At 39.5% G+C, this 23,232-nt stretch overlaps 1 protein-coding gene across 6 annotated transcripts in view; it reads left to right on the forward strand.

Annotated features, from left to right (window-relative positions):
- Positions 1-23,232, forward strand: part of TMEM117 (transmembrane protein 117) — a 215,246-nt gene that overhangs the window by 157,656 nt on the left and 34,358 nt on the right. For all 6 annotated transcript variants that reach the window (XM_035329012.1, XM_035328993.1, XM_035329002.1 and 3 more), the window contains exon 6: positions 16,122-16,281. In XM_035329012.1, the coding sequence (XP_035184903.1) occupies positions 16,122-16,281 (160 nt within the window). The remainder of the gene's footprint in view (positions 1-16,121; positions 16,282-23,232) is intronic.

Raw genomic sequence — 23,232 nt, forward strand, 5'->3', positions numbered from 1 at the left:
TCTCTCACAGAGGTTGTGAACAGTATTCAAACACAAATAGTAGCTGGTATAATAAAATATTTTATAATATTTGAAGGTTTTTAAGGGTAGACTTCATTCCTTCCTAAATTAAGCACTTTAACTTAGTGAAGTGCCTCAGATGAAATGTATCTTTCTCTTTCTCTCTCTCTCTCTCTCGGCATTGTTGGGGTTTTCAACTCAGAAAGCTCCATGATAGATTGACAGCAATGTCTGGAAAGGCCCAGGAATGACTGTAAATCACATTCATTTTTCAAGGCATTCTTGCTAGAGATGACAGCTATCTTTAACGTTTCCAGGAAGAACATAAAGGCAAAAAAATGGAGTGGAAAACTGGCCAAATTCTTTTAATATTATCTCTGTACCATGAATAAATGATCTAGGAGAAAACCAAAGACAACACTAACAAAGTTAATAAAAAAGACTAAAAAAAGCTTTCTGAGAGAGTATATCCTGTCCCAAAAGTTGCCCTCTATTTTATAGCCTTTGTGAAATGGATGTAGTTATTTGCACTGCAGAGGGCTAAAAATTTGACTGATCCTAGTCTACATGGTTGCTGCTGATCAAAGAAGCCATGTCTGTCCATCCGTTCCAAATGCTGATTTATTTCAAAGTCACATCTCTCCCTGTTTTGAGTGAAAGGCACTGCAGAATATAGCCCTTCCAGGAGTTTTTCTCCATCTGCTCCCTGTAGGTACTTGCTGGAAACTGAGCAATCATACAAGTGATGGGGAGGCAGTATGTAGGCTTTTATGCTTGTTAAATATATGTTGAAGTATTTTGCGAGAAGAAAAGAATTGTGTAGCTGTAAAACTCAAGTACTCAATCATCTTTGAGTAAAGTATTTAACAGAATATTCTGTAAGACACAGAATGCATATTTAGCAAAATTTAGGTCAGCAAAATTTTAAATTCAGGGTCTCTTTAGCACTGCCTACGCTATTTTGAGCTTGATAAGATCATGGAGGCAAAGCTAAAGTCAATGTGGTGTGTGGGTCTCTGGAAGGTAAGCTGGGTGGATCCTGCTGGGTGGATCCTGGCTGGATTGGGTGGATCCTGTTCCCAGGCTAACCTGAATGTGGTCCCTTGTTCTGGCAGCTCACCTGTGTCTGGGCAAGGGAAAAGGGCTGTCCCCAGCTTGTAGCCTGACTCCAGTCAAGGAACTAGTTTCTTAGACTGGTGTGGCAGGTGGGATATTGATTGTCTGTTCCTTTCTTAATACTTTAGTTATTATAAACCTAAAGGAGATGCACACAAGCAGAAGGCCGTGGGAGAAGCAACAAATACTGCAGATTATACCCCAGAAGAAATGAAAATTGATGCCTTTTTCCATTTGCTGTGAATCCTTGCTGCCTGAACTCTGCAGTATCATCTTGCATTGGACCATGCTTCTGCTTTAGGTCCTACTAAGGCATCTGTTGCCTTTTACATGCATGACCAATACACCATCAGATCATAGGTTCAAGGAGGACATCTAAACAGATTACAGACCACATTGAAATTCATGCAGGGTATCAGCTAATAGAAAATGGTAGGAGAGCTGTGGCAGTGGTGGTGGTACATTGTTGTTTTTTAATCAGCAATTACATGGAACGAAGCTGGCAAATTCTGATCGTCAAATGTTGAAAAGACTGAGGCTGAAAAGCAAAGGGAGACAAATTACTTCAGGAGTAATTAACTTTGCTTACACTGTGTTGGGAACCCTGAAAAAAAGAAAAAAAAGAAAAAAAAAAAGAGAGAAAACACGTTTAGAATTGCATCATCTTTTATTATAATTTTGTTGAGAAAATTGTAATAAAACAAAAAACAAATCTAGTGAGAAACTAGTGAGAAACTAGTGAGAAAACTAGTGAACAAAACTAGTGAGAAATCCAGTCTCTTCACAACAGCCAATAGCATTGTTTTCAAATCCACAGGGATGAATGTTCACCTGAGCCCCTTCACCTTTCAGTGGCAGGGATACAGTGGGGTAAGTAGCAGTTCTCAAGGCCCCACCTGGAGTGCTGCATCCAGGTTTGGACTTCCCAGCATCAGAATGGTGTGGATCTACAGCAGGTCCAGAGGAGGGCCACGAGGATGGTCAGAGCGCTGGAGCACCTCTCCTTTGAAGAAAGGCTGAGAGAGCTGGGGCTGTTCAGCCCAAAGAAGAGAAGGCTCAGGGGAGACCTCATTGCAGCTTTTCAGGTCTCCCCTGAGCCTCCTCTCCTCCAGACTAAACAACCCCAGTTCCCTCAGCCACTCCTCACAGGATTTGTGTTCCAGGCCCTTCACCAGCTTCGTAGCCCTTCTCTGGACATGCTCCAGGGCCTCGATGTCCTTCTTGTAGTGAGGGGCCCAAAGCTGAACACAGCACTCAAGGTGCGGCCTCACCAGAGTAGAATACAGGGGGACGATCACCTCCCTGGTCCTGCTGGCTACACTATTCCTGATACATGACAGGATGCCTTTGGCCTTCTTGGCCACCTGGGCACACTGCTGGCTCATGTTCAGGTGAGCATCAGTCAGCACCTGCAGGTCCTTTTCTTCTGCACAGCTTTCCAGCCACTCTGGCCCAAGCCTGTAGTATTGCATGGGTTCCTCATGTGGAAAAGGGGAATGGTGTTTATATTGTACAGAACTGGGCATATAATCATCAGAGTAGCATGCGTGCTGGTGAGTCTCATTAGCTTATTTTGATCGTGCTTCTTTCTAACCCTGCTCTGTTCTTAGAAAGGTTAACTCTCCAGGAGATCAAAATTACAGTTATCTGGATGTGATTTTTCTTTGTCTTCTAAGAAGACATGTCAGCCTTATACTGGAATTGGCTCAAATTGTGGAAAAACACATGTATCCATGTTTATTTCCTTGAGTCACTTTTGAATTGGTATCAATTCTTGAATCATGTGGAAAAAGTATTATTTATTACAGTTACTGTAAGTGTCAAGTGAAGTTTTGAGCGATTTGTAAAGTCTAAGTTGGAAGAACAGTGCCAGCACACAGAATTATATTACTTCTGTCTTGTTGCATAGTTTTTTTCAGGATAAATTGTAACACTTTTTTGGTTTAAGTCTAGTGCCGTTGCTGTTCATTCTTTTCCCATAGGCAAATAGGAGTACTTGTTGGATGGTAGGTAGATCATGTTTCCTTTTAAATGTAAATGCTGTATAACTTAAATGCTTGTCTACCAAGATTCTTTTATTGGAGAAAAAATCATAGTATCATAGGATAATTCAAGCTGGAATTCAGGATCTCAGGATGTCTCTAGCCTCCTTTTCAGAGCAAGGTTAACTCTGAGCTGAAACCAGGTGATTCAGAGCTTTATCTTTTTGGGTCTCAAAAACCTCCAGGCATGGAGATTGCACAGCCTCTCTGGGCAGCCTCTTCCACTGACTGATGGTCCTCATCAGAAACATTTTTTTCTATATCCAGTCTGAATCTCTCATTTTGATATGTGCCCATTGTCTCCTGTCCTTCTGTCATTCACTGCTGTGAAGAACTTGGCTCCATCTTCTTGCTAACCTCCCCATAGGTACTGGGGGACCACCATTAGGTGCCTCCAAAACCACCCTTTCTCCAGGTTCCAGTTCCCTCAGCCTCCCCTCACAGGGCAAGTGCTCCAGCCCCCAGCCAGCCTGGGGCCCTCTGCTTCAGTTTCACAGATTCACAGAATGGTTGAGGTTTAAAGGGCCCTCTAGAGCCCATCTGGTCCAACCCCCTGCTCAAGCACGTCCACCCAGAGCAAGTTGCCCAGGACCATGTGCAGGTGGCTTTTGAAGATCTTTAGAGAAGAAATTCCATAGTGTCTCTGGGTAACTTGTGCACTGCTCAGTCACCTGCACAGTAAAAAAGTGGTTCCTGATGTTCAGATGGAACCTCCTATTTCCAGTTTGTTCCCATTGCCTCTTGTCCTGGCACTTGGTACCATTGAAAAGAGCCTGGCTCCATCTTCTTTGCACCCTCCCTTCAGGTATTTATATACGTTAAAGAGATTGTTCCTGAGCCTTCTCTTCTACAAGCTGAACAGTCCCAGCTCTCTCAGACTCTCCTCACAGGAGAGGTGCTCCAGTCCTTTGATCACCTTGGTGGTCTTACAGTAAGTCCACGTCTCTCTTGTGCTGGGACACCCAGAACTGGCTACAGGACTCCAGGTGCAGCATCACCAGTGATGAGTAGAGTAGAAGGATCACCTCTCTTGACTAGGTGGTGATACTTTGCCTAATGCAGTGAAGAATACCATTAGCCTTGTTGATAGCAAAGGCATATTGCTGTCCAGCCTGGTGTTTACCAGGAATCCTAGTTTTTTGTTTGTTTGCTTGGTTGGTTGTTTTGTTTTGTTTTCTGTTTATTGATGCTTTTCTTGTACTGGATGCAATATTCTCAATGTGGTCTGACAAGTGCTGAGTAAAGGGACACAGTTATTTCCCTTGATCTACTGGCCATGCTCCCTGCTGGGACCTCTGCTGCTGGTGCACATGGCCAGCTCTTGCTCAGCTTGCTGTCTACTAAGTCTGTTTTCCTACTGAATAAGATGTATACTCTTTGGAAGATTTTTTTACTTAAAAATACGTTGTTCTGGAGGCAAGATTAAAACTTTTTGTTGTGTTTGTTTTTTTTTTTTGTTTAGTTGTTTTGGAAATCAGTTTAATCATAATGTAATCAACTCGTTAGGTGAAAGAGCTTGCATTTATTCAAAATGCTTTGAGAAAAAAAAAAAAGCATTACAGAGGGTTTTAAACAATTGTAATTATATTTTACTTTGGTAAGTTTTGCACAAATGTGAAAGACACGTCTTCGTGAATGAGAAGTTACACCTCATAGATATCATGGTGTATGAAACCTAAAATAATGAGAGATTTCTTATTCTGTCAAACTACTGTGTAAGTAAAATATACAGCTAATCTAATCCAGAACATAGAAAACTATTAAACCCTTATAATTGGCTTATTCTAAATTTGAACTGGTTTGTTTGTTTGTTTGTTTTAATTTCGGGTGTCGATATAACATGTTGCATGAAAAGTGGTGAGAATATGAGTTTTATTACACATCTCTCCCACCAACAATTTCATATAAGAGCAGCAACATAACACCAGGAGAAAGACAACGTGTTCCTTATGTTCTGCATAGATAAAATCTGACTCCATTTTTATCCTTAATGTTTTGCAACTCAAGATCTCAAATAAAGTGGGAATTTTTGTGAGGATTTTTGTTTGTTTGTTTCAAAACCTGCAGGGATAGTTTTAAGACTCTGAAATGTCAAAATGGTTTGCAAAGTCATTTCAGTTTTCTACAATGTGCTTTTAAAAAGCAAAAAAAAATCAAAAATACCTTTTACTGGCATTTTTCATTTGACAGTTTCTAAATAGAATTCTTTTCTTCAAAGATGCATTTTGACAATTCTTAAAATTCTATTTTTTTCAGTTCAAGCAATTTTTTTCACTATTTTCTTGAAATAAATTAAAACATTGAAAACTGACTTCAGTTTTGAGATTTGGGGTTGTCCATCTTGATAATGGCTGTCAGCATGTCAACTCCCACTACAGCCTATGGAGCTCTGACCAGTGCAGGTGAGGGGCATTCAGCTCTCCCCAAGTAAAAACTTGGTTTTAGTCACGTGAATCATTTTCTGGGCTCCAATGACTGAATAAAGGTGGGATTCAGGTACACAAACAGGCACAGGCTGTAATTTGAAATGCTGTAGGGTATTTAAAAAGGTTCACAAGCCCAGCAGATGTGGCGCAGGACTCAGAGGAGACCTTCTACGGCAAAGTCAAGCAAGGTACTCTACAGCAACCCAAATCACACTAAACATGTATGTGTAGGCAACCAAATCACACACGACATCTCTGTCAACTATAATGACAAATCAAATATGTTACCTCATGTGTAGATTTCTACAAACCCACAAATGGGTAAGTTTCTGTATCTGAATTACTTATAAAATCTCTTATTGTACTGAACTAAGCCGTATGTAGAAATACGTTTAAAAAAGAATAATCATTTGCTCATGTAGCACTAGCTGAAGTGTAACAGACTTCACTAGAGAGTTGGGGAAAAAATTGAGGAATTTAAATGCAGGAAAGTAATATGAGTTTATAATATCCCAAATTCTATGTAGAAGACAGTCAGATTCAGAGTGTTTTCTATGTAGTAAAACTCTGATAAAGGCTAAATTTTTGTTAATTATCTAATAAATTGCAAACAAAACAATTCCATAAATTCAGTAATTACAAAGTAATCATAGAATGGTTTGGGTTGGAAGGGACCTTTAAAGATCATCTATTTCAACCCCCCGCTATGAGCAGGAACATCTTTCTCTAGGTTGCTCAAAGCCCATGTACTCACCTTTGATTGCTTTCAGGGATGGGGCATCCACCGCTTCTCTGGCAACCTGTCCCAATGGACAACCTGTCCTCACCACCCTCGTGAAAAATTTCTTCTTTATATCTAATCTAAATCTACCCTCTTTCAGTTTAAAACTGTTACCCCTTTTCCTGTCATTAGGGACTCTGGTAAAATGTCTTCATCTTTCTTAAGAACCCACTCTGTGTAGTGAAAGACCACAATAAGTTCTCCCTGGAACCTTGTCTTCTCCAGGCTGAACGATCCCAACTTTCTCAGCCTTTCTTCCCAGGAAAGGTCTTCCAGCTCTCACATCACTTTTGTAGCCCTCCTCTAGAACCTCTTGAACAGGCCAGTATCTTTCTTGTACTAGGGACCCCAGAATTGGATGAATAATACATTTAATGAATAAACTTATTTATACATTAAATAATGTGTCTACTAATTCATTGATTTTTATCACTTTTCTTACTTGCATGGTTTCAATTGGGTCTTTAGCACCATTTGAAAGTCAATCAGGTTTTCATAAATCACCTATCTGGAAGTCCAAATACCCCAGAGCACTGATAGTCTTGAAAATGTGGTTTTAAATCCAAACTTATGCTTGTGTTTGTTTATAAAACTCAAATTGAATAATGTTTGAGCACTGGAAAGCCATGGAGTTGTTGGGGTGTACCTCTAGATCCTATTATATATCATAAGAACCTAATTTTAGGCTTTTAGATTAGCATTTGACTTACCATCTTCATTCATCGGAAGTAGAAGTTGTCTTCTAACTGTAAAAAAGTGTGTTTTTTTTCATTTCAAAAGTTTTTTGCCATTTTACATTGCAATGAAATGAAGACTTTACTAAGTATTTCATGATAACTGAGAAAAGGTCACCAAGAATGTTATTACTCATAACCTATGACATTTGCTGAGAATTCTGGAAACAGGCAAATTTCCTGTTCCACATGTTTTGGAACATGATCCTGTGTCTTGCCCCAAGGTGAACATTAAGTCTTTACCTCACTCATACCAGGAGCTGAAAATAACATAAAGGAAAGATGTAATAACTCATCCTTAAGACACTAAATTAGACCATGGGAAATTGGTGTCCAGACAGTTGTACTGTTTAGTTGCTTATACAAAGCTAAGAAGCTCCAGCTGGAGAGACTGGACAAATAATAATACCATGTAGCATCCAAAAGCCCGGTTATTATGGATTCAGCTGGCTTTTTAATACTGACATTCAAATGCTTGGTTTGAATCCCACAGAACAGGTATTTGCCTCTGGCCAGCTTGCCTCACTTCTTGGAACTGGGATGGTGACCTACCTCCTGGCTTCTTCAGTGCAGTTGGGTGCAGGAGTAGTGCTCATTCTGACAGCTTTCCTCATGCTACAGAAGTCAGCTCTTTCACAGGAAAATTCCCTGTATTGATGAACTGCCCTTGCCTGAGAAAAAGTTCCAGACGAGTCTTTCCTAAGGCACATTTGATGCTCTGAGAATATTTCACATTGGAAATAATTTCTGTTGTTTCTTGAGCCAGTTTTCGAGCTGCAATCTGTTGATAGATTGTGATGTATCAATCTGAAATTTAACCTGAAAAATGGCTTCCTCTTACCTTAAGTAGGATACTTTTGTGGTTTTCTTTATTTGTGTGTTTGCCTGTTTGTTTTCAAAATGTGTCCTACTGGAATTAGGTAATTATCTTCTAACTTGGGAGGTTGAGCCTGGCAGAGTTCCCTGGATAAAACTCCCATGAATCCTATACTACCTTACATACGATAGGTGTTGATTGAAAATGTTTTTTAGAAGCAAGACCATGAACCTTTTTAAAAATTTTTTTCCCTTTTTTTTTTTTTTTTTTTTTTTTTTGTGTCACAGATAGGAAATGGCATTTGAAACCTAAAGCTTATGGCTGATGAGTTTAATTTAAATGAGCTGGTGTTTGAAATAGATAACACTTTCATTTTAGTAAATTAATGGTGTGGCAAAGGAAACTCAAAGATGCTCCTACCTATAATAAAAAATGATGCTGTCTAGAATTCTAATATTTCACCATGTGATTACATTACCTAATCTTATTCACTTTATTACATGAAACATAGTAAAATGCTTTCTCTGTGCATTAACATAAATGTAATTTCAGACTTTATACAAATCTTTGTACAAACATCCCAAATAGCTCTGGAATCACATTGATACACTGTAATAAATTTGCAACTGTCACAGTCTAAGTATAGAAGTGGAGCAAGGTGTTCAGGAGAGGAATATCCTTTCTTTGACAAACAGATATAACTGGAAAAAATGAACTAGCACTGCTTGTATTCACCAAAATCTTTTTCATTTTTCTAAGTATAATGAATATATAAAAATGCAGAGTAAACAATTACAGTGTGTATATTTGGCATATACAAAGTGTCCCATATACTCTGTGTTGTCCAGTTTCTTCAGCTCACCAGGCAGAACAACTGCAAACATAGAGTAGCAGACTTTATCGGAAATGTAAGGCTCTCAAAATACAGTGTCCACTATTAATAAGCATTTATGAGCCAGTCCTAACATAGACTTCCCTTTGTTATTCCCTATCCAATATGAAAAATGCTTCAGCATTGACAACTTCAGAACTGATAATTTAGAACTGCCAGTTACTGGCAAATGTTTGTACTCATCCATTACTCCCTGCTGTAGGATGGAAGTTAGCACTTGCAGGCATTACTGTGGATTTTTTAAAAAGATAATGCAACTCAAAGTTTGAATTAACCACTGTTTTATTCTAATTGGTATTTAACTCTAGGTAATTAGGTCTTTTTGGTAATCAACTTTAATACACTTTGTCTGTCTTACTTATGCCTGTGCCTACCTGGGCAACCCACTCTAGGGAACCTGCTTTGGCAGAGGGGGGTTGGACCCGGTGATCTCCTGAGGTCCCTTCCAACCCCTACAATTCTGTGATTGTGTGATTCTGTGAATCATACCACGAAGTATGGGGAGCTCTGAACTCTGGCAGCATTATTGTTCCATGCTTCTATCGCACGCTTGTCCCCTGAAGTGGCAATTGCTCTCTGGGATCTCACCCAGTGGGCTGCAGCAGTGGGTAAGTGGGTGCTCAGTTCAGCCCACAAGACACGTGTACTGTGAGTATCAGTCCCTCAGCACCACCTGTTTCACTCTGTGGTATTGCACTGTGTCGCTGCACTGCAAGAGTCGCTGGTCCAGGCAGAGCTCTCAAGTCCCTGCTCTCTCTCCTTTCCAGTGTCCAGGGCAGGAGAGCAGTAGCCAGCTGGAGTCTCAAATCCATGCTGCTCCAGAGAACCCAGACGCTTTTCACCAGCAGAGCATCTGTCCCTTCCACTCGCTTATTTGTAGAAGTGGTGTTGACACCAAGTAACAGGCAGACTAAATATTTTATTTTAAATGGGTTTAGAGTTGCTATTTTTGACAGATTTAATAACAGAACCCTTCCTAATTAAAACAAGTGAAATAAAAAGTGTTGGCATTTGCATACGAACATCTGCAGTAGCATTGTTCTTTATAGTTATTGTACACTGTGGGACAGTATGTTTGGCCAGCGCTGATTCTTAGATTAAAAATTATGGAAAGTATTTAGCTTGATGGATGATCTTTCTTTCCTGAGGACTGGAAAGCACTTTTAAATATCAAGAGCAGTAAAATTTGTTCTTCCCTTTCTATATCCATTTTCAGAGGTTGTTTTAAACTATTTTGGCAGATTCATGAAAATTTGACATTATAAACCACCACAACTGAAAACGTAAATAGCAATTTATAAAACATTGATTAGAATTGCTTTTCTGTTTCTTACACACCATCTGAAGCTGAAAATTTTAATAAATGCTGACTAATTGCTAGGTGGTTTTATTTAGTGTTTTAAATATACCCAGAATATATGCTGGCTAATTTCCTTTATTCAGTAAGTTCACATATATATTATGTATTTTTATTAATTATGTATTCTCATTTCCTTAATGAATGAACAATAATAGAAATGTAGAATTTAAGATCTATTTTTTGTTATTAATGTGTCTTTCTGTTCCAAATTTACATAGTACTAAGAAATATCTGGAATTCCTATTAACTATGTTTAGCAACTTCTAAATAACCCAACTTATTGGAAATCATGGGACAAAATGTCATGAACACTTCTCACAGTACCATATCATATAAATCTAAGAGCTACTTTTGACTCAGCACAGGCTTCTTTTTTTTTTTTTTTTTTTTTTCTGGAAAAGATGTGGTCAAAGGGCAAGATACTGCTTTTTGCCTCATGGAAAAGACAAAATAAAGATGAGGGAAATAGTCAAAGTTTTCCTTTTATCTCTTCAGTCGATCTTAGCAGAACTCTTGCTATCTGATCATCAAAGCTGCAGCTTCGTAGAAGATTTGGCAGAGGGTCATGCAAGACAGAAGAAAATTCTAAATAGCTCTAACAAAGAGCAGCTCAAAGTTACTGGTAAATTGAAGGTAGCATTATCTTTCCCTTATGTATGGTTGGGCAAAGAATTGTATTTGATACCTGAGCACTGAAAAGCTTTGTTTTCACGATGTGACAGTTTGAGAAATGAGGTCCCATCATAGACCAGAGTTTGTTTTCAGTGGTACCCTTTGTCCTGCTGATTTTGACATGAAGAATCAGGAGGCTCAAACTGTAAGCAGTTCTTGTTTCCAACATTCAATGTTTTATGAGCTTGTATATGTCTCTTACCTTGTCTTCATTTTCCCATGCACAAATTCTGTTTCATTCAGTATTCAGCTCAGTATAGACAAATAACACAGACAAAAAGCTTGCTGTGTTTCCTGAAGATGTGGCAGGATAGAGTCAGTGGCACTTCTGACATAGCTCTGGAGGGGATGTGCTAGGAGCAGAGAATTCCTGATGTTGTAGGTAGGACATGCAAAACAGTGGAAGAGTGTCCCCAAGCAGCCAGACCTAAGATCACCACGACATTTTGTGTCCTCCCTCATCCAAGACTTCTGGGATCATCAGCATCTTCATGCTTTGCATACTGAGCTAATGAAGCACCACAGGCGAGCCAGTCTTCCAGTTTGAATTGCATATGTCATGGCCCATAGTGTTACTGAGTGACTAGAAAATGTGCACTTGCACGGGCAGTTTACAGATATCATCAGGGAAGCCTTTTACCAGTAATGCTGGTGGCAGCACTGTTATTTTGGAATTAAAATAAAACTAAGTGATGTGCCCCTCCCTCCCCCTGCAATAAAGCCAAAAAGTCTTAGGTTTGCATCAACACTGAACATCAGCTGTAGTAGATTGCCAGGCGTGTGTATTCCCTTCCTCCCCCATTCTGGCTTTCTCCCACAGCTCTTCCTCCAGAGCCCACCTTTGTGTTTCTGAGTCCATCTGCTGCTCTGGCACATGGTACTCTTTCAAGGACTGCTAAGTAATGGGGTGGCTCCAGTGGCGTTTCAGAGAGCAGCAGGGAGAGTTCTCTTTGGGCAGGCAGACTGCAGCCCCCAGTATGACAGACATTCAGCACCCTAAACCACATGGTCTAAGTTATGATGTTTCCTGGCGCTCCGTTTTAAGTGAAGTTCCCAAATTGCTTGATTCTGATGGGAGAAGATTTTCATTTCTTTCTAGTTTTGGATTTAGAGAATTACTGGTGTATCTGAATGCAGATATGCATTTGGAGACCAGTGACTGCATTGCAGATCCCAGGAATAAAATGCTGTTTGTTTTCCCTACAAACCAATCTGAGCTCATCCCATTCACAAAGAACTTGCAGTTCATAAGCTCGGGACGGTGTTGGTGCAAGGCAAAGGGAGAAGAGTTACAGACCGCTCTACCACGGCAAGGACAGTATCTGCAGAGAGCTGAGTACAAAAGAACTTTGTAAGGAAGTCTGCAGAGTCCTGAGTCTCTTCAGTGCCAGGCTGAGTTTTCAGAAACTCCTTCGGGAGGTAACTTGTTAACACAGTTACATCCAGCATGCAACGTGATGGCTCCTGCTCCTGATATCGCACAAAGCTACGTTTCACAGGTTGTCCCCACCACTTGTTTCCCTAGTGGAAACAAGCCGTACCTGCCTGGAGGCAACAGGAAAAGGCATTAGTTTTGCCACTTTTGGGTGATGCCACCCATGAGGTAGCCCAGAGAGCAGGAATGGAAACATCTATTGGGGGAAAGACTCTAGCAATGGATCTCACAGGGAAATTTAGGTCCTCGCTGCACTGTGGTTGGATTACTCACTACACGGGGGGTTGAATCCTTTGCTTTTTTTAACTGAACATTTTGGATTTATCTTACACTCCTGGGAGAGATTTTTAGGAAATCTTACACTATCCTCAATATTTTGGAGAGTGGTTGAAGGTAACCCTGGCATTTTAACTTTAGGTTAGCCTGCACAGCTCTGCTCACCCACATACACACTACTCTGATTTTCTTTTCTAGGGAAGGCATGAGGGCCTCAACTCGCCTTATTTTGGGCAATGTAGGTACGCGTGGATGTACACAGTGAAACAAAGCACGCTGCTTCCCATGATTATCCTGTTAGCAGTTCCTTCTTTAGCAGCAGCTGTGCAGTGCACTGCATGCCAGCCTAATGTGGACAGGGTTTGGGAAGCTTTTGTCTAGGTGAACACATGAAGTCTATCATCTCGTACCAAAGAAGCCCAATGAATGCTCCGTGAGCATGCTGTGAAATTTACGGGCATATCAGAGAAAATTCTGGACTGATATGCCCCAGAGACAGCAGAGAATATGCAGGACTGCCTTCAGTGCAGGTCAGGACACGTCCATTGGACAGTCCAAAGTCAAAGATGCCCCATTTTCTACTGTAGAGGAAAATGCAGTGTCATGGCCCTTCTCAACCAGAAATGGCATTCCTGCATGACAGAGTTTGAGTTCAACCTGTGTGCAGTGAGGGACTGTCTGCAGCCAGTGACAAAAACCTGCTCAAGCTTCTGTCTTCAGGTTTCCCCTCGGTTCAGTCCAGAACCAGGGACTTTAGATCATCACTAGCGGTGGTAACCATAGTACTAACTTTTCTGGATCTACCTAATGATTTTTACTTCTCGGTATGTAATTGGTTTGGACAGTATTTTTTGCAGACATTGTTTATTTTTCAGAGTAAGCTTGCATCCTGAAGAGTATGGTCCAGGCTGCAAAATGGGTGTTAGCATAACTGAATAGTTGCCCAGGGCACACAGTCGTTCAGTGCAGCAAACTGGACTTAGATGTGAAATACAAGAGGGCATTTCCTCTGTGAAGTGGAGAAAGAAGTTGCATTTCTTAATGGCTGGCAGGGAGAAGAATCAGTCCTCTCTTGCCTTTCTCCTCACAGCCCTTTTCTAAGCAGGAGGCAGAGATGTCCTGCCAGCAGTGCCGTGAGTGATGTGATGATGCAGCTCTCAGCAACGTGCATTGCAAAGTAAAGGACAAACTGCACTGGCCTAAATAGTGCAAAGTACTTCCCATCGGTGTCATCTGATACAAGTCCAGTTAAACTAAATCCTCAGCTTCTTCTCTGAATCCCCAAGGCACTGGGGCAGTGTAGAAGTGGAGTGAACTCTAACCCAGAAAAACTCGGTTTATAATAACTCCAAAAACATGTATTGAATATTTTGCTCTGTTCCAATAACATAGGTCAAAAATAAAACCGAGTGCTAATTATGCTGCTTAATGCAACCATTTCAAATATCTATTTCTGTCCATTTTTATTGGTCTCACATTTTCTTATTCTATTAGCAGCCCATTTTCTGCTCCCTTCCCTCCTATTTGACATTTCAGAACGAATAACGAAGCAGTTTTTTAAGTGCATATGCATTTCCTCAAGGAAATCAGGGCTAGAGCACACACGCTGGTCTTTGCATGCATGCTGATGAAGCATGCATAAAAATCTGCCTGCCTTTGCTTGCATACATGCCAAAGCCTGACCTTATACGCTTTGAACTCTGGCTCCAAAATGCAGATGCATAATTCAAGAGGACTGAAGCAGAATAGTGCTGAGCATAACTTCTGGGTATATGGTTCCCATGGCAAACTATGCAGCCTTCAATTACATTTCTAACTACCTGTGTACTGGGAGACATGAGCTCTGCAGAATGAGGACAAGGAAAATCATTGCACCCAGCAGCCAGAGCAGCGTCCGCTGGTCAGCAAGGAAGCACTGAGGGCTGTGCTCTTTCTGGCGAACAGTCCCTTCTTCTCGTTTCACACAAGAGCATTAACCTCCACGTGTGTCAAAGCAGAGCCTGCAGAAAAGTCTGTCAGCTTCAGGTACTGATAGGTGAGGTGGTAGCGAAGCATTTATTTTGGGAATAAGCAGGCTTGAATCTTGCTTAAGTCTAATTAAGTCTAATACGCTTCATTCATTTTTGTTTCTGGCTTGGGTGCTGGTAATGCACTCAAGGGATACTCTTGCGGTGCCAACCACAGTGTTGAATATAACTGAACTGATTTATTAAGAATAAAAACAAATGTGCAAAGGTAAAGGTGGCAACACTCAGGTCCTTTTGTGTCTCATATTGTAAAGAAAGACAGCCCGTCATGCCACAGAAAAACGATGTTTACAAGTCCAAATGTGTACATTACTGCTTATGTGCTTATTAGTTTTTTGTTTGTGTGTTAGTTTTTGTGGTTGTGTTTTGTTTTTCTTCTTACACGGACAGAGCAAAGACTGAATGCCTGCAGACAGGTAGTCTGTGACTACTGGTGTGCAGACTTTCCTTTTACTCTGCTGAGCGTTTGTCCTGTTTAGAAGTGTCATAGGAAATATTCTTCACGTTGGTTTACAGCCTTCGGTAGCTGAAGAAAATGAGATTTTATTGCTGTAGAACAAACTCCACACTGCCACAATTACTTAGCTCTGTGTATGCACTGAGATGTTGATATGCCTCTATTATAGCATGGATCTGCTGGCAGCTCTGGCTACTGGGAGAAGCCTTGCTCCCCCTCAAATTACCAGCTAAATATGCCTGCTTCCATGGAGCCAGGAATTCAATCAGTTATCACTGCTGGCTGAAACATACCACCAAAGTGCTGCTGGAAATGGTGCAGAACTATTCTGGGAGGATAGCTCAGAAAGATTTTTATGTAAATACCCTATCACAGAATTGCATGAAGTAGTCAAATGTGTCTTCTGGAATTCTCATATCATTCATATGCAGGCATTATTGCTTTTGTAATTCACTCTTCACTGACTCCTCCGAAACGCTGCAAGATGTGTTGGAAACTTGTGCAAAGGACATCCTAGGAGATACAAAGTGAAATCTTTCTACAACCTATAGTACATACTAAAGATTAATTGAGTGCAATGAAAATTTCTTTCATGCAGATGTGTTTTTATATAATAATCAGCTGTCACAATTAGCATCCTATAGTTCCTACTGCTGAGAAAAAAATGTCCATAGGTGCTAACGTCCTTAGTGCCTCAGGAAATGTTCCCTCAAATTGTTCATTTGGATTTGGCAAGATCATACGGTCTTTGGTACATTATTATAGCTTAATTATATTTTATTTTACTTAATTGGTTTGCATCATAAATGAAAAATGTGGAACAAAGAACAAGAGTGATATATTCCACCCTAATTTTGCAACATGTTTAGTGCTAGCTACTAAATTTCTTTTTACTAAGGAAAGAGCTGACTGCCTTCCTATTTTGAATTACATGATTTGTTTGTGCACTTAGTTTTCTTCAATCTCTTTTCATCGGTGCAAAAATACTGATAAAGCACTAGCTGACTGCTAGAAGATAGATAAAATAGAATGATGTATTTTCATTACTATCCTATTCTCTCTGAACTACTTTTTTTTCCCTTGCAGGACGGTTCTATTTACCCTGACCTCTGTAGTTGTGCTTGTCATCACTACTGACTGGATCAGCTGGGACAAGCTGAATCGTGGATTTCTGCCAAGTGATGAGGTCTCAAGAGCATTCTTGGCTTCTTTCATCTTGGTGTTTGACCTTCTTATTGTCATGCAGGTACGCTCTCCTAATGTTCCATTCAAGCTGCTGAGGCTGCCTACTCCTCTATTTCCACTAGAGCAAAAGGTGTCTTGCTAAGACTACAGGAAGGTAAATAAATGTTTTGTTTGCAATCACTGTTAGTGGAGGCATTTTATATCATTCATAGTGACTTTGAAAAAAAACTGTTGGCCTTTTATTATGAAAACATTACTGATTTTTTTTCTTAGATTACCAAATAAGAACTTTCCAAATTAGAAGTTGTTTTCTGAAAAAAAAAAAAAAAAGATGACATCAGAAAAAGAAACAGAAGTTAGTTGTGAATTCAAAGCTTTTTCTAGGAGGCTGAGAGAAATAGCCGTAGAAATACTTTCATATTTCAAGTATTTACACTATTAGGTATACATACATTACATAATTGTAATGGATAAAAATTAATATTTGATATTAAGATTCTACTTTCAACTTTCACATGAACATTTCTGTACTTTCTTGGATGGCAGGTACTTGTACTGTAGCGTCTTCTGACAGTGCGGGTAGCAAGGGAGGTAATTCCCTGTAGTCTGTGCAATGTCTACTCCTTTGAATCCAGCTGCTAAGAAAGGAATCAGGGTCACAATTCTGTGGCCAAATACTTCCTTCATACGATGCTGTGCCCTACCCTGTGCATTTGTCTGTGGTCTGAGCCTTGTGTGAGTAACTCACCCAATCCCTTGTGAGGAACTGGGTCATTTGGGCTGAAGCAAGGAAAAGGAATATCAAGGACCTGAGTGACTTTTGCTATTAGTCCTTGGCACGTTAGACTGTTAAACTGAAATTTAGCAAAGAATTTGAGAACTGCTGGGTCCTTTCTCTCCAGTGTATTATTACCTAACCCTGCCAGTAAAGACTGTTTCTGAGACACTTAGTTCTCTTTAATGAGATATCTATTGCTTGAGTAATTATCATAGAGGTGACACTGCGGTGGCACTCAGAATTTATCACCTCTGTGCTAGGACATTGCAGCTACAGAAAGTCCTACAGTTCCGTTTTATTTCCCAGTGTCCACCATCATTCAGCGCTCGCTGTTGTTCATGGTTAGGGCAGGAAGGCTGGGAAACAGAATTCAGTTTCAGTTTCTAGCTTTCTGCTGCTTTCTTTGCTCTCCCTCTGTATTTTACATTTTGTTTGCTCTTTCAAAAAGATTCAAGGGAATGTATAATAAATGATTGTACTTCATAGTGCTGTAATGAAAGCATGAATGAAAATGCATGATGTATCAAGCCATACTGAATTTGATATTGTATGCCACGTAGAGAAACAGACTTGTCTTGATACCAAATAATTATTAAGTCATCCTTCCAACTTTGAAAAATGAAGTTCCACTACTTCAACGTTGGAGTTGCTGAATATAGGGAATTTTATTTGAAACAGCCTGTCCTGAGTATTATTTCATATTTTTACAACAAAAAAGTGAGAGGTTCTTTTTAATTGCATTTTTGACTGATGATTGTGGGATGGATTTATTTATTTATTTGAAGTTATTTATTTGGAACGTGCAACTAACTTGGCATGTTTATTTACAATGTAGTTCTAGCATCTTGCAGTTGTACTGCAATAAAGTCAGGTTGAGACAGCAAAGTCTTAAATCACAAGTGAAAATGATCAGGATCATGATCCTTTGACAGAAGCATGCTTTAGAATTAAACATTTCCAGAAATTCTGTTTTATAGTGTTGTCTGTTTCCAGATTTTTTTCAGACTTACCGAGCTTTAACAGCAAACCAGTAAAATTAGCTCCTCTCCCTGCACCCCCCCCCCCCCCCCCCCCCCCCCCCAAAAAAAAATATTCTTGGCATTAAGTGGTACAATTTCTGTTTGAGGCTATGTTAACTAAAATCACAAATGAATTTTCATGTAGTTTTTGAGTACAAACATTTTCTATCAATTTGAATGGTAGCATTAAACACTGTAAATGTGACAGTTTAGCAGCAAGAGAAAACCAATGGAATTTGGAAATCCATTCTCAATGCTGTGAAAAATAATCACATTATTACTGTAATCACATTATAAACTGTAGAGGGGACAGCATTGCCTGCTTAGTATCGTTAGCATTTAATATTTATCTAAGCCACCTGTACAGCATAAACAAACAAACAAACAAAAATAAAGAACCAAGTTGTCCCCGCCCTGAAGGGCTACCTTTTTTTTTTTTTTTTTCAATTAAACATAAGCCAGGCAGACAAGTGAAGAGAACACAGACAGATGAACCTTGTACAGACAGTTATACATGAGTGATGCTTAAGGGTACGTGCACTTTTTACCTTTGGTTTCCATCCTGCAACAAACTCTGGCTGCCTCCCAGCCCCACTCTCCTTTTAATGTGGAAAGGCTCCTTCAGTCTGAGTGATAAATGGGATCTTCAGGGGACAAGTCAGGGAGACGAGCACAGATGAGATACAGAGAAGGTAGAGACTTGTGACTGAAATGTAAATGTGAAAGTTATGACCATAAAAATATTAAAGCAACCTTAGAAAATGAATCATAAGGAAGGCTGCAGGACTACAACAGGACCTCATGGACAATGTGTCTAGCTTTTGACTCAGGCTGTGTTCCCATTTCTTCTGCCGATCCCACTGTGACACATCACTTCATATCCACCCTCCTTGGAATAAAAAAAAAAGGACCTTGAGTACCTGTTTTAGATGTCTGCTTTGTATACATCTCCACTTCATTTTAATCAGTGGTCTTTATAATCAATGTACAGATTGAAGTATAGCTGAAGTGCTTGTAAACATCTACGGTAGCCTGAGATCCCACAGGCCCTAGAAGTACAAGTTTCCCTTCACCAAGGATGAGCAGACCCAACGTGACATGTTCAGAGGAACCATCCCTTAAGCCAGACGCAGAAGAAATGTCATGAGGGTGATATGGCTTGTGTCCAGAGCTGCAGATCTGCAAGGCTCCTTCTCAGCTATTTTCACAGCTGGTCAGAGGGAACTTTTTTTTTTCTTTTTCTTTCTTTCTTCTTTTTTTTTCTTTGCTAGTGTTTTAGCGAGGAGACCTTCAGACTGTTTTGACTCTCACAGGTATGGTGATCACCACTTCTCCCACTGCTGGTTGGCTGCAGTGTGAAAGCTTCACAGGGTCTAGGACAGCGTTATCAGAGGTAATACACATTCTTGGGTGTTTGAGAAGCAGTGCTGTGGTCTCCATTCTGATTCTGATTGCCAGGATGTTTTATCCAATGAAGACTGCTTTTTTAAAATAGATTGCATATTTTTCCTCAGAGAAACAACAAATCAAATTCAGTCCAGTGCAGGTGAGCATCAGTTTTAAGGGATGTGTTTGCTTGTAGGAAGAAAAAAATAGCCCTACAAGTTGTTGTTTTATTATTATTATTTTTTTCCCACAGTATAAAAGTGATGAAGTTAGTTATATTCACATGCTGAATTGTGCCTGCCCTGATCATTGAGATGCTGAGACACCAGCACCTCTATATTTCTGGCATGTATAGCATTCACTGCTGTACAAGGGCATCATTATATTTTCAGTTTTAGTTTCAGACCGAGTGCAAGACCATGCATATTCAAACTGGATATGTAATAATGGTATTATCATGTATTGGAACTTTTACTATTTTGAGGGAAAAAAATAACATTTTTTACATTCATATGTAATGGAAAAGCTGTTAACTAAAAGAGTGAGTATGAAAATTGGATCTATAATCCTACATTCCTCATCTGAGCAAGTATGCAGCAGATCATGCAATAGCCTATGTACTATCTTGTGGTTGTTTTTGTTGTCGTTGTTTTTGTTTTGTTTTGTTCTGTGTTTTTTTTTTCTAGCGCCATTTTCCTTAGTGAGTTTGCTAAGGGTAGGAGCCAGTGCTGGCTGGATTATTAAATCTCGTTGGTCCAGGGGTGATGGATTGTTTCATCCCCATAGTGTCTTTTGTGAGCGTTTACAGTTTTTTCAGACTTCTGAAAGATTGTAGAGTTTTTCAGCATGTCTGTGGAGCTGCACATTGTAGCTGTAGCACTTCAAAATCCTGTAGTGTAAATTCTTGCCATTCCTATGATTTACTGCAACTTTTTATCTGACAGTACAGTCAAATGCAATGTCTAAGTGATCTAAAATCTACCCAAGAATAAGCCAGGCACTGCTTATGGCTATGATTCTTTCAGAAATCTCTTAGTTCTGTATCCAAAACCAAACTAACATAATCCCATTCATACTGAATGGGAATAAAGTTGTGAATAGGGAGAATGGATTTTTGCCCTTCTGGATAACTTTAGAGAAAGTAAGGTCAAAGAGAGCTGGGTAATTAACAACATTTCTTATGATTGGTGCTGGATCTCTCCTTATGTGGTGTTAGCATACCAGCAGATGAAAAAATAATAATAATAACCAATTTCCAAATGCATTTTTCATATTTTTGTATGCAAATTAGTGCAACATGTAAGTGTAGACCACTCCTAGCTACTGCACTTGAAAAGCAACATATTTCATGGGTAGCCTGTCAGTTTTGTTGTGTTTTGTTTTGTTTTGTTTTCCTGCAGAACATCTGGTCTTCTATGTTTGGTAGAGTATTAATACAAGAATTAGAAGGTTAACAGAAGAAAAACAGTCCTTAAGCTCTTTTTTTTTTTTTTTTCTCCTAGTTCCTTATTTCCGTAAAAAAGAGTTAGTTTATCTACTTTGTAATGTTAATTATGTATTGTATATGTTTGTTTAACACAGAAACATTAGCAGCAAAATGGAACAGACTCTGTTCTTGTTAACAGATGTATAAAGCAGGGACAGATCCATTTATTTCAAGTTATCCTATTTTTACACTGGTGGACAAGATGTTTTGATTAAAATCTAGTGCAGTGTAAGTACATTAAAAAACACAAACAACATCAAGTGCATAAAAAGAGGTATAACTTCCTCAAATAAAGTAGAAATAGTCTTGCATACACAAACTGGGTAAAACTTGACTTTTAGAGGAGTTTTTGTTGTTGTTTTGTTTTTGTTTTTGTTTTTAGAAAATCTATTTAACTTTGCAAACCTAATTTGTTTGTAACTTTTAACTGGCTTTACACTCAGCAATTTGACAGAATTAATTTACATTTTGCAAATGAGAGGAGAATACTGATTTACACTTTAAAAAGAATACACAGGTATAGTAGGTTTTCTTTGAAGCAGCTAAGCAATATATGATTTTGTGTTCATAGACAAAGCAAGATGAATAAAATAATTTGTCATTCCTGTCAGAATAGATCCTTCCAGCTGTACATTTGATTCAAGAGTACTATATATATTTTCTCATTTCCTAACAAGCAACAGCAAAAACTACCAACCAATAATTTGTTCACACAGAAGTTAACAACCTTTGAATGAACAGCTCAGAAAAAAAGATTAACCCTTTTGTCAGCCTGCCTTCAATATGTTTATTTCTCAATTTACGTGCTGTTTGGTTGGAGCTGGTTTCTGCAAGAGTCCTCTAAATGCCTCCCATTCATTATGAAAACTTCTGAAGTGAGTACTTGGATATCTGAGTAGTTTCCTTCATACCTGTGCTGGGGTTTGTAACATTTGCAAACACAGAAATAAAATAAAAATCAAAACCCACAAGAAAACTTCCGTATTAGTGAGGTTACCAAACCATTTGTACATCATTATGTTTTCTATTCATTTACTACTTGCCCCTTCAAGACGGGAATCAAGACAGAAGGACAAGTGACCAGTGGCAGATGTTTCAAAAGAGCCAGGATAGATGGAAATTTACCTTTGATAAAATTGACAGCAGATCAAGTATCTCTACTGGTATCTCTAGCCATTGCCAGGTGGCAGGAATTCACAGTGAGGAGCCATATAGCCATATACCTTGAACTGTTTTTTTCCGATATTACGTAGAGTGTTTCATTCCACTCCGAGTACGTTGCTTTTCACTAGCCAATTTTAGACACACCTGTCAAACAGAATTACAAAAATGGGTGAGTATTTTGAACAATTTATATTGAGCTAATCGGGCAATCTTTGCTGAAGACCCCTGTGGTGAGGGCTGGGTCTACAGTGCTTTACCTCTCATGGCCTGCGGGGGTCTCTGAAAGAAAAGGGGACAAGTTCATGTGAGGTGACTGTGGGAGCATCCTTTCTGCAGAAAGTCATAGAGTTTCTTTCCTGCAAAGGCTCCTGCACAGGAAAGACTTCCCCTTCTTCTTATGTCCCTTCTCCATCCTCATCATTCTCTGGATCATGAAAATGTTCCTTATTAGCAATGATATAAAACATTAATAAATAGTCCTGAAAAATAAAAGTGAATTAAGACTAGATGGGATCAACTCTTGATCTACAGATTCACTTTGTTTACACTTAATACAAATTTAAGTGACAGACCTGAGTACCTTCCTAAACACTGTTCAACAGAGATGAAAACATTTCTCCGGCATTATTGGCACCGTGACGTTTCTTTCTGCTGGTTCAGACAAAGTCCTTGCCTATCCTAGAATTACACTGTTCTTGAATATGCCTCCACAGTTGCTAGTCTTGCATTTATATCTACACTGAATTTCTTGGACCCAAAGTGCTTTGTTTTATCTTGCTGAGAGTCAGTGTTTTTTGGGGTGGTCAGGTATTGCTTCTTTTTGTTTTGGACACAGAACTGTATCTCTCCTGAGCTTCTCTTTCTCCCCATCAGACTTCTGCTTCCTCATAGCTTTTCTGTATCTTCTGTCTGTAGCTGATACCAAGGGAGTGGGTTGTCCTGGTTATCATGTACTGACGGGGACAAGTTTGTGTGGCCCCAGGAATAGTCCATTTGACAGCTCAGGAACAAGCAACTACAAATGGAGTCCCAGCAAGTGAAGCTGCCCCTTTCTTGGCAGGCATGTAAATACGTACCAGTGCAGTCTCAGAGTTACCTGTGCATGAAACCTCCATACCTTCTTCCCAGCCACTTCTTTATGTTACCATTTTCTGTGGAAAAAGCAAAACTAATGGAAAT

Source organism: Oxyura jamaicensis, chromosome 1, assembly GCF_011077185.1.
Source record: "Oxyura jamaicensis isolate SHBP4307 breed ruddy duck chromosome 1, BPBGC_Ojam_1.0, whole genome shotgun sequence".
Taxonomy (NCBI): domain Eukaryota; kingdom Metazoa; phylum Chordata; class Aves; order Anseriformes; family Anatidae; genus Oxyura; species Oxyura jamaicensis.